The sequence below is a fragment of the Daucus carota genome, chromosome 6 (genome assembly GCF_001625215.2).
Source record: "Daucus carota subsp. sativus chromosome 6, DH1 v3.0, whole genome shotgun sequence".
NCBI classification, from domain to species: domain Eukaryota; kingdom Viridiplantae; phylum Streptophyta; class Magnoliopsida; order Apiales; family Apiaceae; genus Daucus; species Daucus carota.
Window position 1 is genome coordinate 22,958,379 of NC_030386.2, and position 16,320 is coordinate 22,974,698.

Genomic DNA, 16,320 nt, shown 5'->3' on the forward strand with positions numbered 1-16,320 from the left:
AATGTTAAAATATTTTTTTTACATGTTATAATTTAAGGTGGCCTATAAACTCAGATATAAACTAACCAATCAACCTTTGATATTTCGTTATTAATAATTAATAATATGGTATAAAACATACGCATGAAACCAAATACCTCCCCATCATACTAACCTAAATTTAATGTTTTGGTTTAATTGATAATAAAAAATATACTATAACATGTTATAAATTCAAGAGCTCCGTGGGTCGAATACCAAACGATTCACCAAACTCAACTAACCGACCAACCAAGTGAATTTTTATTTTTGGCTTTAATAGTGTAATAATATATAGTATATGACAGATTTGTAATATTTCTTTTAATATGAGATCATTAGAGTATTTAAAAATAATGTTATTAATGTATTTTGGTTGAATAATATCACATGTTATTTATTAATAATTATAATGATATTATATTTTTATATATATGGCGCCCGTGTTAATTGTAAAAACTCAGTTTTTTTAGTTAGAAAATCTAAAAAAGATAAAGCGTTTTGATTAAAAAGACAATTACTATGTTGCTCGATATTATTTTAGAAGATTGAGTTTTTTTTATCTAAAAAATATATAAAAGATAATTTATTTTAGTTAAAAAGAATAATTGGTTATATATATAGATACGCCCGTACTTCGGCCCAAGTACCGACCGCCCGACCAATATAATAATACTCCCTCTATTTTTTATTATTTGACTTTTAGACTTTTGGCACACATCTTTACGTATAAATATGTCGCCCATGTCCGTATTAATTGTAAAAAATTAATTTTTAGTTGGAAAATTTATAAAAAGATAATATATTTTAGTTAAAAAAGTAATTACCATGTTTCTCAATGTTATTTTAGAAGATTGAGTTTTTTAGCCAAAAATATAAAAAAGTAATATATTTCAATTAAAAGGATTATCTGGTTATATAGATAGGCCCGTACTATGGCCCAAATTAAAAAGAATAATTGGTTATATAGATAGACCCAGAATAATTGGTTATATAGATAGGCCCGTATTTTGACCCAAGTACTGACCTACCAAACTTTTAATGTTTCAGTTTTAAAAGGATTATTATTAATTGGTTATATAGATAGGCCCGTACTTTGACCCAAATTAAAAAGAATAATTATTTATATAAATAGGCCCAGAATAATTGGTTATATAGATAGGCCCAAGTACCGACCGACCGACCAAACTTTTAATGTTTCGGCTTTAATAGTATAGTATAGATATATTTAAAAATAAAATTATGATGTGATAAAAATTTAAATTTATAATATTCTTATAAAATATTTTTAAATTTTTTAATATAATTAAATTTATATTAGAAAAAATTTAATATTTTAAAATTAAAAATTAGCAAGTTAACATCGTTTTGACCGCTTATTCCACTTAATCCGCTAAATAATTCGCTTAATCTTGAAACACACTTTATAACCCGTTTGGTACAAAATCGAAGCGTTTTAGACCGAATCCATTTAGGCGGCCGCTTAATGCGCGTTTTAGACCACTCATTACAACCGGACACTACAATAAAGGAGAAGCAAAAGCATGACAATTTAGCCCTGGATATCAGAGTTGGTCACAGTGCAATAAAGGAGAAGCTTGATAGCGAAGATTTACTACAAAATGAATTTACAAGAAAGGAATCAGCTGAGGGGATCAAGATCCAGAAGGGGGAAGATAATGTGCTAAACCTACGCAGTACCGAAAAATTGTAGGTTGGTTCTTGACATGACTGGAAGTAGCTTTTAGTACATTCCGATCATCCTGGGATTTTGCAGGAAAAACCTGGTCTCATGGTTCGATGAATCAACAAGGAATTTGGGGCTTACAGATATGTTACCGCCATTACTTCTAGTTCTACTATGCACTGAAAAACTAAGATCTGTTTGATCTGTTCGTCAAATTATCATACTTGTTCTGTGCCTGATAGAACAGAGAAAACAATGTGTATGCTATTATAGCGTGTTCCAGGCAGTGAAAATATGGCATAGATAGCTGGGAGTCCTCTACAAATTTATGAAATCTACGAAGTCACTGAAATCCATCAAAGTATATATAATCCATTAACATAGAATAGAATTAAAGAAAACCTAAAAGTTCTAATACAATTTTACAGACTCTTTTAACACTGTTGATCATCAAAAATATGACCTCGCCAGTGTAACTGTGGCATATGCTATGTGTTATAAACATATCTTATAACCAAACTTGGTACAGATAGTTTAATGCAGTCTATTATTTCATGCAGTTGGATTTATCATTTAGCTCTGTTTTACTTTAAACTAGAAATTCCCCCGCCTATAGATTTATCATATAATCACAAAAGAAAACATCATATATTTTGCACCTCAGGCTGACAAGAACTGATACAAATGATACAAACGATACATAAAAATTACATAGGGAAATATACCCATTAAAATGATATAGAAGAATGCAACACAAAACAGTCTCTCAGACTCTGAACAACTTGCACAACAAATTTAAAAGAAAGTGTAAAGTATAGACCACCCAAAGGAATGTTCAAGGAGTGTTTGAGTGAGGGAAAGGGATAGTTGGGATGTGCATGTCCTTTGGCAGAGTTGGAAGCATTGGCTTGGGAAGCTCAGGAACTACAGGCAGATGAGGCAGCTCAGGGACTTGTGGTAGTTCAGGTTTTGTAAAAGTTGGTAACTCGGGTTTTGGCAGAGTTGGGACATGAGGCAACGGCGGAAGTTCCATCTTAGGCAATTGTGGGAGTTCAGGTTTTGGAAGTTCAACCTTTGGCAGTGATGGTAATTCAGGTTTCGGAAGTTCAACCTTTGGCAGTGATGGTAATTCAGGTTTCGGAAGCTCAGGCAAGGTTGTCTCAGAGAGGCGGCGAGCCTCCACTTCTGTGCTACACATTGATGTCAGTGTGACAACTAAGAGCAGTAAAAGAGTTAATGAATAGTATGTGCTAAAATATGAACTAGCCATCTTTTGGGTAGCAACAGTAGCAGTTGATACGGAGGAAGCAATTTGTTTTAAGCTTGGTTGAGGATGTCTCCGAGTTAGTTTAGTTAGGCTTATATATAGGTAATGGTTCAGAGAAGTTGCAACTTTTTAAGACTAAGGTATGGTTTGGTGGGAAGATTTGTACATTAGTAGCTGAACTACTTCAAATTCATATCCAAATGGCTTCTTCTCATTGACTTTTCAAGTTTTCATACTGTTAGATGTGCATCGACTTATAGATAAAAGCAATGTAGTATACACATACATTAATAGTTTATATGGGAACTACAGTATTAAGCATGGAAATTTCATGTTTTTTGCAGGGTGGTACTTAGTAAATACCTTGTGTAACAGTAGCACATCCAGTTCAACTAATCAACCTGAAGTCCTCCAGGATGCCATACAGAGCTTTACAAGCGAGAACAGACCCGCTGCCTCAATGTGACTGATTAGGCTAAATTGTCCAAGGATCTAATTGCCTTACCTCTTCAGCTCCCCATCTGTTAGTCAGATAAGATGTGTATGAATCCCTGTTCCTCAGACTAGATATAAATATTACTTGAAAGAGAAAAGCGTATATGCGGAACCTTGTATAACAACATATATTTGCTTTAATATTTGAAACTGATCGATTTAAGTATTTTAATTAGCGTCTCCAATTAAGATTTACAACAAGAGTCAATTGTGTAGTATTAGTGTTATGTACATAATATACAACAGCCAGCAAGCAATTACAACAATGATACAACAATATTATTCAGCTCCAAAATTCCCTGCTTCTGATTGCGTATCTACCACTAACGTTCTTCGGGCTATTACTTTGGTAATCAAGTTGCCATTTCTCAAATGTACAGTTGACAAAATCGTAGTATCCACCATGAATAGAAAGCACCCCTTTAGACACCCTTTCTGCTATCCATGGATAAGAGAGCAAATTTGACAGCGAATGGTTGATTGATACCTAAACAAACCAAATATAGATAAAAACTCATTATTAACTATAAACAATATTTTTATGTGTTCCATGCTTTGTAAATATGTAACACAACCTCCACCGATGATGAGAAAATGACTTGTAATTTGCCCAGATACTTTAGTGAGAGGTCAGTAATGCGGAGTGCAAAAAGGATATTTGCAGTGTAAAGAATGAATGTGCTCATTTATACAGCATACACATGGTCTGCAGGTATTAAGGCAGGAATCAAATTACTAATTTCATCTTCACCCGGCCACAACTAGTTAATAGTGAACTTCAGAAGCCTGAGTTTTGTGAAATGCAAGACCAATTCAAGTAACACCATAGTTGCAAAGCATCATCGTCTGTCTGTTTAAAGTCCGTTTTAAACAAAGGATACTATGCAGTTTGTTCACACGACAATTTGAAGCTTAACATATATGGTGATAACTGACCATGATAATTTGAAAATTAACTCACTAAGCTAGTACCTACGTGTCCAAACAATGTTTTATAGTGATAATTCTTCTCTTAGAATTGAATATGCAAAATAACTAGCGTAGGAATATTTCAGTTGCAGATGCAAATAGCTTTATGGATTAATTGTAGCCCTTTAATTAAAAAGCAGATCTAATCATCCCTCAAGCTCTCTGCATTAGATTATTTAAACAGAATCTTGAACTAAAATGCTAAAAGCACAGTTAATTACCTTCTCACAGTGTTTACACTGCAGGTCAAAGCTGAGATCCGAAGCAACAGCCTTTGTGCTTAACTTTGCATTTTTCCCAGTTATTACCCAGCTATTAGTGAAGCTACTGGAATAGAAATAACATAAGAAAAAAAATAAAAACTTTATCAGAAGTTATAATCTTCTCTACAATGCAGAGATAGGAATAGTAAACAGACACTATACCTTAAATCTGTTTGATCTGGCATGCTCATTAGCGCACTTATGCCGGCACAGCAGCTGTGCCCAACTACCAGTATATTTTCAACCTATAAAAATTTCTTGCACATATCAATGACTCTAATCGATAGACAGACCAGTTTGAAGGAGTAACTTAAGAACAGTTCTCTTTCTGCCACCAGGAAGAACACAAAAAAAACATGTCGAGAAAGCCAGGAGGCATGAAAATTGCAAAGGTTTCTAAAGAAGACATTAACAGAGTGCATACTTACTTCTAAAGTATTTATTGAGAACTCAAGAGCAGCCTTGGTTTCTGAAGGTCCATTCTGCATATGAAAAAAAAATGAAAATCATATATGCTCAATTTACAATACAAGATGCATGCTCCATCTATGTTCTATAAACCATACACTATATTGATCTACTAAAAATTAAAATCTAACATATACAATACCTCAAACGGGGGTACCAAATTCGCCACGTTCCGGACCATAAAGGCTTCTCCAGGTTGAAATCCTAATATATTGGAGGGACAAACCCTTGAATCTGCACAAGCAATCACGAGGAACTGTTTTTGCTCTATTAGTAAATTGCACGTTTTTCCTATCCTTACAAACATAGTAAACTTTAGAGAGATGGTAGTCAATATCACCTTTGGGGTCTGAATTTTGGCAAGATTTTGATAGTGTGTCAAGTTTCCCCTGTAAGGAAATAATATATTATTATTTACATATTAAATTTAATTAACTTCGATTAAAGACCTATAACACAGAATTGGGCTACTTACAAGTACTTGTCTTTCTTGAAACTCAGAAATCGATGTTTCATTTCATTAAACAGATCATTCCCATCCTGAGTTTTTACAGTGCTCGTCTGTTGGCTGATTGTAGGTTCTTGAATCAGTACTCTAGGAAACCTCAAAGACTTTATTCCCGATGCTGGTTGGCTTCTGCAAACACACATCGTAGTGGGTATATTAAATACCAGTATCCTTAAAATTCCTGTATCCTTAAAATTGAACAATATTTTTATGTATGTACATGAATAAAACGGAAAATTTTATAGGAAAAAAAAAACAGTTTCATGCAATCATGCCCAATCAGCAAGGTACTTTTGTGGAATCTCTCCACCATGAATACATATATTGTATTCAGAGGTAGAAATATTATAGGATAGAGTAAAATGCCTCCGTAGAGAGCGCAGAGTAGCATTTTTTCCTTTTGAATAAAAGAATACAAGTTGTGTATTTTATCTGAAATAAATTTTACTATTTTACTCATGTATAAATAAATATATTGTTAATTTTTGAGCATTGATATATGTTGAATAACCGCTACGGCTCCAACAGATAAATTTTATTCGATTGGTAGTACGTAATTTGACTATCAAAATTCTTGGGTTTGAACTTCATCAACTACTTTTGGATTCCAGTTTCAAATCACTTGTTGATCGAACAATCAAGCTCCATCAGTCATTCATGGTAAATATCCGTAACCAGAAAGTATTAGGCTATATGTGTATTTCAATGAAAGGAACAAGAGTTCCACTACCTATATACTCGCTTAAAAGGGTCATTACATACTAGACTTACTCAAAAGTATAAATTCAACATGTTAATATAAAAATCAGAAACCCAGCTTCTTAGACCATATGTATGTACTATGTAGTATGTACTCATTCTACTAAAGCCAATAAATGAAATCATAGCAGAATAATACTGAATTTGCACAATTTTGTTGTGAATTATACATAATTTAGGCACAGTTACCGTACCATACTTTCTTCATTGCATCAATACTAATTTAAAATAGACGATACCGTTTAAGAATGGATGCTAATTTCTACTTCCTACTTTATTTCTGACAAACCTCACCATTCAAAATTTACACTCACTTGTTTTGTTCATGCCTTTTCATTCTATTCCTTCCAAGTAAAAAAAGAGTTAGTCTCATCACGGTGAAGGCTAACCTATGAACAGATTCCTATGTAATTTATAACACGCCTAACATCAGAAAACAAGAACAATTTAATCATTGAAACTTATTGAACAAAACACATGTATAAATACAATCAGAAAATAAATTACAAGGTAAAAGAGAGACAAACTTGGTATAATTGGGGCGCCTCAAATGGGTGTGCTCTCTTTCCAAGAATTTCAACTGGGGCTCAATAATTTGCTAAAAAGACCAGCAAAAAGAAATCAAGCATTTTCATGAACAGAATTCACACAAGCATATAATATATATACATGAGAGAGAGAGGGAGGGAGAGAGAGATTACCGGTGAAGTAGCAACAGAAGGTGGTCCAGGGGACATCAAGCAAGTGTTAGAACGTTTTGTGAGACTGAGAAATCTGTATTTCATTTTGTGGGGGCACGAGTCTGAGTTGATACTTGTACAAGTAGTTGCTTTGGTTGTGTAATAGATTCTATTCTAGTTGTGGAACACAGTTCTGGAAAGATCACCAATAGCAGCAGGTCAGAGACGTGTTTAAATATTACATAAGCAAGTCTCGTTGAATTCTTTTATTTTTTTTATCACAAGATAAGTATTCTCGTTGATTAATATATTATACACACACTAACTCATTGTCATTAGTCATTTGTCAAGATTACTAACCGTGACATGATTGCTAAAACTAGTTTCAAAACGTCAATTCTGTCCAGTTCCCGTCTCTTTTGAGGAAAGAATTAGTTCTTAAATAATTGTTTTTCTCAATTTTCAAAATAATTTTATAATATATTTTCATAGAAACATTAAAAAAAAAAACTACTCTCCCAAAAACAATAACTAGAGCAGACTGCAGAGATACATAAACAATATTGATTCCATCGAGTCAATTATACTGAATTGTGGAGTCTGGCGTTTCCGTGTGTTGATGATCTACTCGTCTTTCATTCACGTGGATATGTGTTTGCTTTATCATCATAATTCACAAGTCTTCTTCCCTATTAATTTCTTTAATATATTCTTTCCAACAAAGTAGGGTGGCGATAAGTTTATTGACTGTAACACTACGTGACACACACACTTGCCAGCCCATCATCATATACATCTACCAATCTGCCATACCCTTCATAATTCAGCTTTACAAATTTCTTCATCCGAAATATATACACTTTACAATTTATTTTACATTAATTCTGAAATAGTTTTTGAACCAAGCTATTTATCAACTTAATCTTATATACAATTGAACCTCGATTAAGTAATAATCGATGAAGTAATGTCCTCACTAAAATAATATTTCTTTTCTGGTCCCAACATAATGTAAATAGTGTATTTTTACTCTCAATAAAGTAATAAACTCGATAAAGAAATTTTTTCGTTGGTCCCAACGTTATTATTTTAAAGAGGTTAACCGTACTATATACATGCATATATAGCTTAGGTCAAATGCCCAGGAATAGAAGGAACAAGTTAATCAATCCGACCTAAGCTATTTTATGACCAGGAATAGAAGGAACAAGTCAATCAACCGGAAAACCTGCTAAGATTAAACGTCAAAAAAAAGTGCCCAGCGATTTTCGCGGGTCAGGGCTTTGTACATCTAAAACAAACCTATTGACAACGGTAACTTTTCTGTACAAAAAATAGCATCAGAGCAAAGCATGTACAATTGTCTTGTGCAGCGACGATCAATTAAAAACAAGATTTTAGTAATTCTATTGCTCGGCCATAGCTGTTATCTTTTCATCAAGCAATGGTGTAGTGTTTAACCTATCATTTGTGATGTCGGTATGCTCGCTATCTTCATCAAATCTGTCCACGCTCTCAAGGAAGATCCCTGTTTGCAAAAGATCGTGAGAGTTCACCACTTGAATTGGAGGTTGTCGATAAAGGAATCTCAACAAAATAAAAATGCATATGTTCAATAGCAAAGAAAGTTTGCATGCTTATCACATTTTTCCTAACTTAGACTTTATCCTCCACGTCATTACAAGTCATGTTTGGTTTGGTTTTTTCGTGGGGCAGGAAAGCTATTGTCTAATTAATCATCTGTACAAAGGACCAATAAGTTGTGTGACCACTAGCTTCCTTATTTTGAGATTGTTCACACGCTGGGGGGAGAGAACAACATGATCACTTTCCTTATTCTACTACAGTTTCGTACATATAGCATACGGAAACTCATTATAAAGATATATGAGAAATCACAGAATAATTATGTCTTTACCTATGAACCATATCGCAGATGCCAGAAAGAAAATAGATGTTAAGATCAGAGCAGTTTTTCTCCAGTCCTTGAGTCGATCCTGCAGTGTGTCCAAAATCAAGGTGTACTACTTTCTTGAGAGGTGAACAAGGAGACTAACATATAAATATGTCCTTGGAGAATAAAAGCGGTATACAAATCTGAATATCCATTCGTTGATTACCAATAAAACACCGATAAGATGCAATTAAACAATTTTAGTTTCTTTAAGTTCTTTCATACACAAGTGAGCAAAAGTTAAAGGAAAAAACACCATAAATCAACTATTACAGCAATGTCAAAGTGGACAAACCTGCACTACACCTACAAGTGGAGAAGAAGGAACATCACCAAATATGTGAATTGAAACGGTAGCCATAGCCATAGATAATGGTCTTACACTTGGTTTAACACAATGAAGACATACAAAATTTACAGGGCCCTGCAGTTAAAATAAAAATGTGAACATGAGTCGCATACACACGTAATTTACTAGCAAGTTAACAACAGATGATATTACTTAATACGACATTTAAAATAAATCACAAAAAGTCTGAAAACCAAGGCAGAAAACTAACTTTCCTCAATAAACAACTAGTAAAAGTATGCACTAGCTCCAAACGCAAGGTCATAGGGATTACTGATTAGACACACAACCATCACAAAGATTACTATCCATTCATAGATATATACCTGAGTGGCAAAAACTAGCAGTTCTCCTATCGCAAAAAGAACAAGAAAGCCATAAACGTTCTTCAAACAAAAGGCGAGAAAGCAAAATATTGCCCCAAATAATGTTGCCATTGAGAGAAGCTGCAAGAGAAAAAACAGCTTAATAATATTAAACGTAGCTTCCCGAGCACTAGATTATATAATATTGAACTACAATCTCAGGGAAATAAGAAGGGATCTAGCAGAAATTTTAATTTGGATTTCTCACAGCTATCCAACCAAGACTTTCAATGTTTGAATCGAAGGTTCATAGTGTAAGACTTCTCTAATTTTATTAATTGTTAGACAATACAAGTGAGAAATGCAAAGTAGGCTTATAAATGTAAGGGAAGCTTCTACCTTAAAAGCATTGGAAATAGTAGCAGTCATTAGATCCAGAATAAAGCCTCCAGCTAGTGTTCCTACTATACCACAAACAATTGTGATGCCTCCAAATATTGTATCAGCATCTTTCTGAAAAGAATCAAGTTCATGTAAGTGCAAAGGTGAATTGCTTTCATCTAGCTTTTATTAGCACTATAAGCTTTTCAAGCACAAAGGAACAAGTAGGAGATTAAGTAATAAAGATAATAAGCAAATACTAGAGAAATATGAACTTTTCTGTTGATATTTGACAATCTTGTGCATTGTTATTTGTTAGAATACTTTCTTTTTTCAATCACCATATTATATTATTTGTAGGAAACTCACCATATGATAGATGTTATAACCAGCCTTGGGTCCCCAATATGTGTATGCACCAATAACAAAATTGTATGCTATGTAACCTACAGAAATTTTACAATATAAAGAACAGAAAATCAGTACGAGATGGCAAATTGAGTACAAACATCCACTCCCACTACAAAAGATGAGAAATTGTTCAGAAACATGATGTTACAAGATGAAGGGATATACCTAGAACATTCACAACATAGACCTTATCAAGCAAAAGCACTTTCATGTCTCTCGAAAACCTTGGCAAAGTATTCACACCAAAGCATTTGGAACTGCGAGAAAAATATCACCATTAATCAAAAATACTATTCTTGCAAATAACAGAAACAGAATAACACACCAGAGTTCTAGATTTCAAGACAAAATCGTCCAGCTCAAGAAACAGAAGCTGGGAATGAATAGACGTATACAGAAATCAGCAACAATGTGCACTTCTCACCTTGTAGGTCTTCTTAAGCTTTGATCATCTAAATTATCCTTTACAGACGATAAGCCATCTGAAACACCTGATTTCATGCCATATATTATCCATAACATTAAAATAACTTACGAATACAGAGAATGCGATGATAGTAAAATGGATGACAATGATGTTTATATTAACGACCAAGGATAAAAGAAACTTATCTACTTCTAAGCCTAGGATACACTAACTCTTAATCAAATTCACATCACGCACTTAAAAATTGAGACACTATGCCAAACATTCGGTGGATAGTATAGTTCTCAATAAAATTGGTCAAGATAAATGATCATAGTAAAAAGTGGATTTGCTTTGGCCACATAATATAAGTCTGTTTCTAGTTCAGATATTCTCCAAAACATCTTCATCCATTCTTGTCTGGGTTCCATTGTCATACCAAGCACCTTGGGCATAAATATCAGACCAAGAACAATCCAAACAGATCTTCCCTTACATATACTTCTGACAAGGTACCACTTATTATGATTCACTTTTAATAATACAACACTTTTGTATCACATTTGGTGGTTCAAACATGATGTCAAACATGGATTGAGCACTTTTTCTTCGGCCTCAAGTTCCACGTGATGAATAAATTGTCTAATATAGAACCTAACTTGATGTTGATAGAAGATTACAACAGTTTTAGCCGACATCTTTTCTTATGACATTTCAAGGTGATTAGTCTATAAAGATTTTTCACATTTATAGACACGGCCAACTTCTGCAATCAACATAACTAAAATTCTTTCAATTGATTAATACAATGTCCATGCGGCATTCATCTATGAAACAATGAAAGCAAAAGGCTTGCATTCTGTTACCAAAACTTGATATACATGGTATAACACATCACACCCACAGTAATTTTTAAAATCTTCTATATTATTCAATAAATAACAAGATGGAGCCATTAAGCTAAAACTTATACTATACTTCAGTCAGAGACTTACATGCAGTCGCTTCAACCTCTGTAGATTTCAGCGCTTTTCTCGATTCACAAGTAAAACCTGTGGCCACAAAAGGTTAATACCTAGGAACTCAGAAACAGGACCCGCAGAGAACTATACCCAACTACACATACCTTTCATCTTTATTGGTTTCATCACAAAACCTAAAACAGCGAATGGAAGCATTAAAATTGCCTCCCCCCAGAATGCCCAATGCCAGGTCAAATGATGGCCCACCTATTCGGAAAAACTGAAATATTCATATAATTTTCCTGCTGATTATAGTTATTACTGTTTGAATCTGCTAAAATTGATATTAAAGGCAGCAACATAAAAGATACAAGCCATATAGAAAAACTGAGAAGAGGATGAAGAAAAAAGAAACAAAATACTTCATATTCACCAACAAAGAAAATTTACTTACCAACCCTCCATACACATATCCAAGTGCCACTCCAGATGGTATACACATGTAGAATATTCCCAACCACGCTGTTTTCTGTTATAGAAAAGAGAGGACATTGTATTATAAATTTGTAATAACCAAATATGCCTACTTGCCAGAGCTACTAATGAAACAACTATTTCTGCATGATCCCATACAGTTCTCGCCTTGAGAACTCAAAGTACACAAACCCAAACTACACGCAAATTGTTTTGGTTCCACTATTGCTATATCACCTATCATGGACTTCGTCATTACAACAGCTATCAAAAATCAGATATATAATGAACACAAACCTGAGACACTGGGGCATTATCATCAATATAAGGAGCTGCAAGACTAATGAAAGAGGCCTCGCCAACACCAACTAGCCTGATTCAATAATGTCTTTATTAAAGCCCTCTGATAAAGGAATGTGTTAATGCAACAAAAAAAAAAAGAATCTTACATGCGGCACACTGCAATGGACCAGAAATTAGTAGAAAAACCACATCCAGCAGTAGCAATTGTCCAGAATGTCAACCCAACTCCAATAAGCCTAAATGGGTTGACCCTGCACAATATATAGTATAAGCAACATCAAGTAGGGCCTTGAACAGTTCAACAGCAGACGTAATCACGTATAGCATAGCCAAAAAATCTATAAGACATCCTTCCAAACAACTGGAAAATAGTACTATTTAATATCTGGAAGGGTGCAGAGATGATTTTCCAAAAAGCAAAGGATATTGAGTACTATTCAGTGCGCCTCCAGTAAACAAGTCTTTTTTTTCCAAGCCGGCCATCCAAAGGTACACGTCAATATACCTAAAACAGTTCAACAGCCTATGTACTACATAGCTAAAAAAATCCATGAGATATCCTTCCAAAAAACAGAAAATAGAACTATCAAATTAGAATCTGAATAGGTGCAATGATGATTATCTTCCGGATATAGCACACTATTCAGTTTGGCTCATGAAACAAATCTTTACTTCCAAGCCCGCAGTTCATGTAATGCCAAGTCAAAAGTGCTTTTGGCAACTGACAAATAATTGACTAAAGATATATCTAATCTGGTTCAAGTAATTACATATTTATTGCTAACTAAGAACAACTAAAGAAGAAAGCTGTAATATATTCAAAATAAGGAGATCTCAAAACTTTTTGGTGAACTTGTAGACTCGTATGAGACTTAAAAAGATTAAAAAGAGTTATAAGTAGTGTGGTCTGATGACTTCATTGCAAACATCCTACTGCAGATTTAAGTAACAGAGTTGACTAAATTTTACAAGAGAAAATATATCTTATGCATAGTGTTTGAAATTATACATGGAAGATCAGATCATGACCTGTGTGCTAAGGATGCAAAAATAGGAGATGCCACTAGAAGTCCAACCATGAACGCAGAAGATATAACACCATCCTCAAAATTTGTCAAGTCAAAATCACCTCTGCACATCATATGGTTATTCAATAAAATAAAAGCGATTCAACAACAAATGCATAGTGTAACAAATGTATATCTCATGCACATATATTTTTTGCGTAGGACTGAGAGGTTGAAATAAAAACATATACGCTGGACAACAAAATATGATTTTTGTTTACTACTGGGTTTCACCTTTAACCATAAAACACAAGCAATTTGATATAATAATCACTAATTTAAAGCTTTCTTTAACATCATGTTAATGTATTACATTGGCCTCTTACTATGATTAATTTTCGAAGCACATATGGCAACAAGCATAAAAACATCAAATCAAATAGTTGGTCTTAAGAATGACTTACTGAATTCCACTACCAGATGAACAAGTACCACTTTTCGTGCAAGTTCTTCTATTCCCATTCACTCCATTGCTGGCTATTGCTCCCCGATCCACGTAATTTATCAAGTTAATCACACAAAATATTAACAGTAACCTGAAAACATAGCAAGCGCAAACAATAAAAACATATTTAATCCTCACTAAATGTATAAAATTTGCAACTGCTTAAACCAGTAGCCAATTACAATTGTTCAGAGCACACATTGGCCAATTCTTCAAGAACAGAAATTAATAAAACGAAAAAGAAAAGCCTGGTTTACTGTAGTCTACCCTTTTCCACTACTTTCACATCCAAAGAACAAGAATGTCATCAAGTACAAAACCTTTTCTTGTAAAAAAACAGTCAAGTATTATTCCTCTAAAATCTAAAAAACCCAATTTGTAAATGAGTAGAGTTTTCACCTTTTTGATGACCCAGATGAAAAAGAACACATAAAACATATCAAAAATTAAAATTTTCCACAAAAATCAAGAAAGAAAAGACAATACCTTTTTGGGGTAAACCAAGAAGCATCTGAAGATGAGAGCAAAATTGAAGCTTTCCCCGTGTCTGTATCAACAGGCACAACTGCAGAGTCCTTGGCCTCCTCATTTTCTTGTCTTGCTTTTGGAACTTCTTCTCCCATTTATTCACAAAAATATATACTTTCTGAATATATGTATCTACAAGTACAGTGTGATAAAGAATGGAATATAAAGGATGGGATTCACATGCGATATTGTTAGTAGTAGTAATCCAGTTGTAAAATGTAGTGATTCAGAAAGCTTTATATAAATCGTGGGTTAATTGTGCAGTGTCAGAGTTTGAGAAAATATCATTAGTCCAGTGCTTCAACACGATGTCAGATTTGTGGGATATTGTATGTCATCTTAATTTTAAAATTGCTCAAAAGATGTTTAAGGGAATTTAAATTGGATAAAAATTAAAATTTATGTTATATCAATAATTTCTACGTTTTTTATTATATTTATACTTGTATGTAATGATAATAGTAAAAGGATACCTCATCCAATATGGATGGGAAAAGGTAAAAAGTTACCAATTTTAGGGGACTTTTGTTCATATGCAGAATGGAATGACAAAGTTCATGCCCCTGTTTTCACCGAGCAGAAGCTGCTTGCAGGTTTTGTTTTATTTTTCAAAAAATAAGTCCAGATCTCATATATTTTGAAAGTAATGTTCTGAATAACAGACATTAAAAAAGTCTCCAAATATTCATCAGTGGCTAATATGAAAACGCTAGATCGTGTAATGTTTTTGCTGTTTTAACCCAGCAAAACGCTACACCATGCAGCATTCTATTAGGCTTAACCTAATTAAACGCTACACTATCTACTATCTAGTGTTCTGTTGGGATAGGAATCATAGGATAACCTAACGGAACACCAGACGATATAGCGTTTTTGATAAATAATCAAACGTTACACGATGTAACGTTACAAAATGATATTTGGGGAGGGCATTTTTTCGGTTTTTAGCGCATTAATGATGGATATATTGATAGTTGGGGCCAACACCCTTATTTTGTCGTGTTCATGTAAATAAGTAGAAGCACTTTCTCCCTTTTTTTTTTGTCGCGTTTATATAAATAAGTAGAAGCACTTTTAATAAGTTGAGGATGCTAACTTCTCTCTCAGAGCTTATACTTCTTTTCCAAATACTTTATTAACTTTTTTACTTCTAACTTTTAATTAACTTATTTATTTTAGGTGACTGTTTGGGTAAGTTTAAAATAAGTGCTTATAGCTTAAAGTTAAGAAATAAAGCAGAAGTTATAAGCAAGTTTAGACTTATAAGTGATTAAAGTGTTTGGAAAAGAAGTAAAAGTCATGAACAAAAGTTAGCATTCTCAACTTTTTTAAGTTTTTTTTTTACTTTTTACACAAATGGTACTAACTTATAAACTCGGCTTATAGGTGGTGTCCAAACACCCCCAAATAAGAATTCATTTTATTTTTTTTTAAGTTTGCTCAAACAACTCCCGTATATTATCAGCGTTAGTAGAGCACAACACAAATCGATGTGTTTTTGGTCTTTGGATAAATCGCACCTGAAACCCAAATTTTTGTTTTAGAAATTAAAATAAATTTTAGATTTTGACTAATTGTAAAATAATTTTGATTATAATATTTAAAAATTAAGTTAAATCAA

At 33.5% G+C, this 16,320-nt stretch overlaps 3 protein-coding genes across 5 annotated transcripts; all 3 read right to left on the minus strand.

Moving 5' to 3' along the window:
* Positions 1-2,322: 2,322 nt before the first annotated feature.
* LOC108192996 (protein PELPK1-like) lies at positions 2,323-3,067 on the minus strand. Its single transcript, XM_017359553.2, has one exon. It carries the CDS (start codon positions 2,973-2,975, stop codon positions 2,541-2,543), a length of 435 nt encoding a protein of 144 aa, XP_017215042.1. The 5' UTR covers positions 2,976-3,067; the 3' UTR covers positions 2,323-2,540.
* Positions 3,068-3,598: 531 nt separating this feature from the next.
* On the minus strand, positions 3,599-7,349 carry LOC108192994 (beta carbonic anhydrase 5, chloroplastic-like). Of its 2 annotated transcripts, none has more exons than XM_017359549.2 (9): positions 7,136-7,349; positions 6,962-7,032; positions 5,643-5,804; positions 5,508-5,556; positions 5,310-5,423; positions 5,128-5,181; positions 4,862-4,944; positions 4,658-4,763; positions 3,599-3,954 (listed from the first exon to the last, which is right to left on the minus strand). In XM_017359549.2, exons 1-9 carry the CDS (start codon positions 7,217-7,219, stop codon positions 3,751-3,753), a joined length of 927 nt encoding a protein of 308 aa, XP_017215038.1. In that variant the 5' UTR covers positions 7,220-7,349; the 3' UTR covers positions 3,599-3,750. The 2 variants fall into 2 exon arrangements, with proteins under 2 accessions (XP_017215038.1, XP_017215040.1); XM_017359551.2 differs by having other exon boundaries at positions 4,658-4,760; positions 7,136-7,334.
* A 976-nt stretch (positions 7,350-8,325) lies between these two features.
* On the minus strand, positions 8,326-14,996 carry LOC108224368 (probable sphingolipid transporter spinster homolog 2). Of its 2 annotated transcripts, none has more exons than XM_017398949.2 (16): positions 14,658-14,996; positions 14,131-14,262; positions 13,689-13,790; positions 12,806-12,910; positions 12,654-12,729; positions 12,337-12,411; positions 12,047-12,149; positions 11,916-11,972; positions 10,939-11,005; positions 10,680-10,771; positions 10,473-10,549; positions 10,122-10,235; positions 9,744-9,863; positions 9,364-9,492; positions 9,033-9,111; positions 8,326-8,642 (listed from the first exon to the last, which is right to left on the minus strand). In XM_017398949.2, the coding sequence occupies exons 1-16, from the start codon at positions 14,792-14,794 to the stop codon at positions 8,521-8,523; spliced, it is 1,587 nt and encodes a 528-aa protein (XP_017254438.1). In that variant the 5' UTR covers positions 14,795-14,996; the 3' UTR covers positions 8,326-8,520. The 2 variants fall into 2 exon arrangements, with proteins under 2 accessions (XP_017254438.1, XP_017254439.1); XM_017398950.2 differs by having other exon boundaries at positions 10,939-10,996; positions 14,658-14,941.
* Between the last annotated feature and the right edge of the window lie 1,324 nt (positions 14,997-16,320).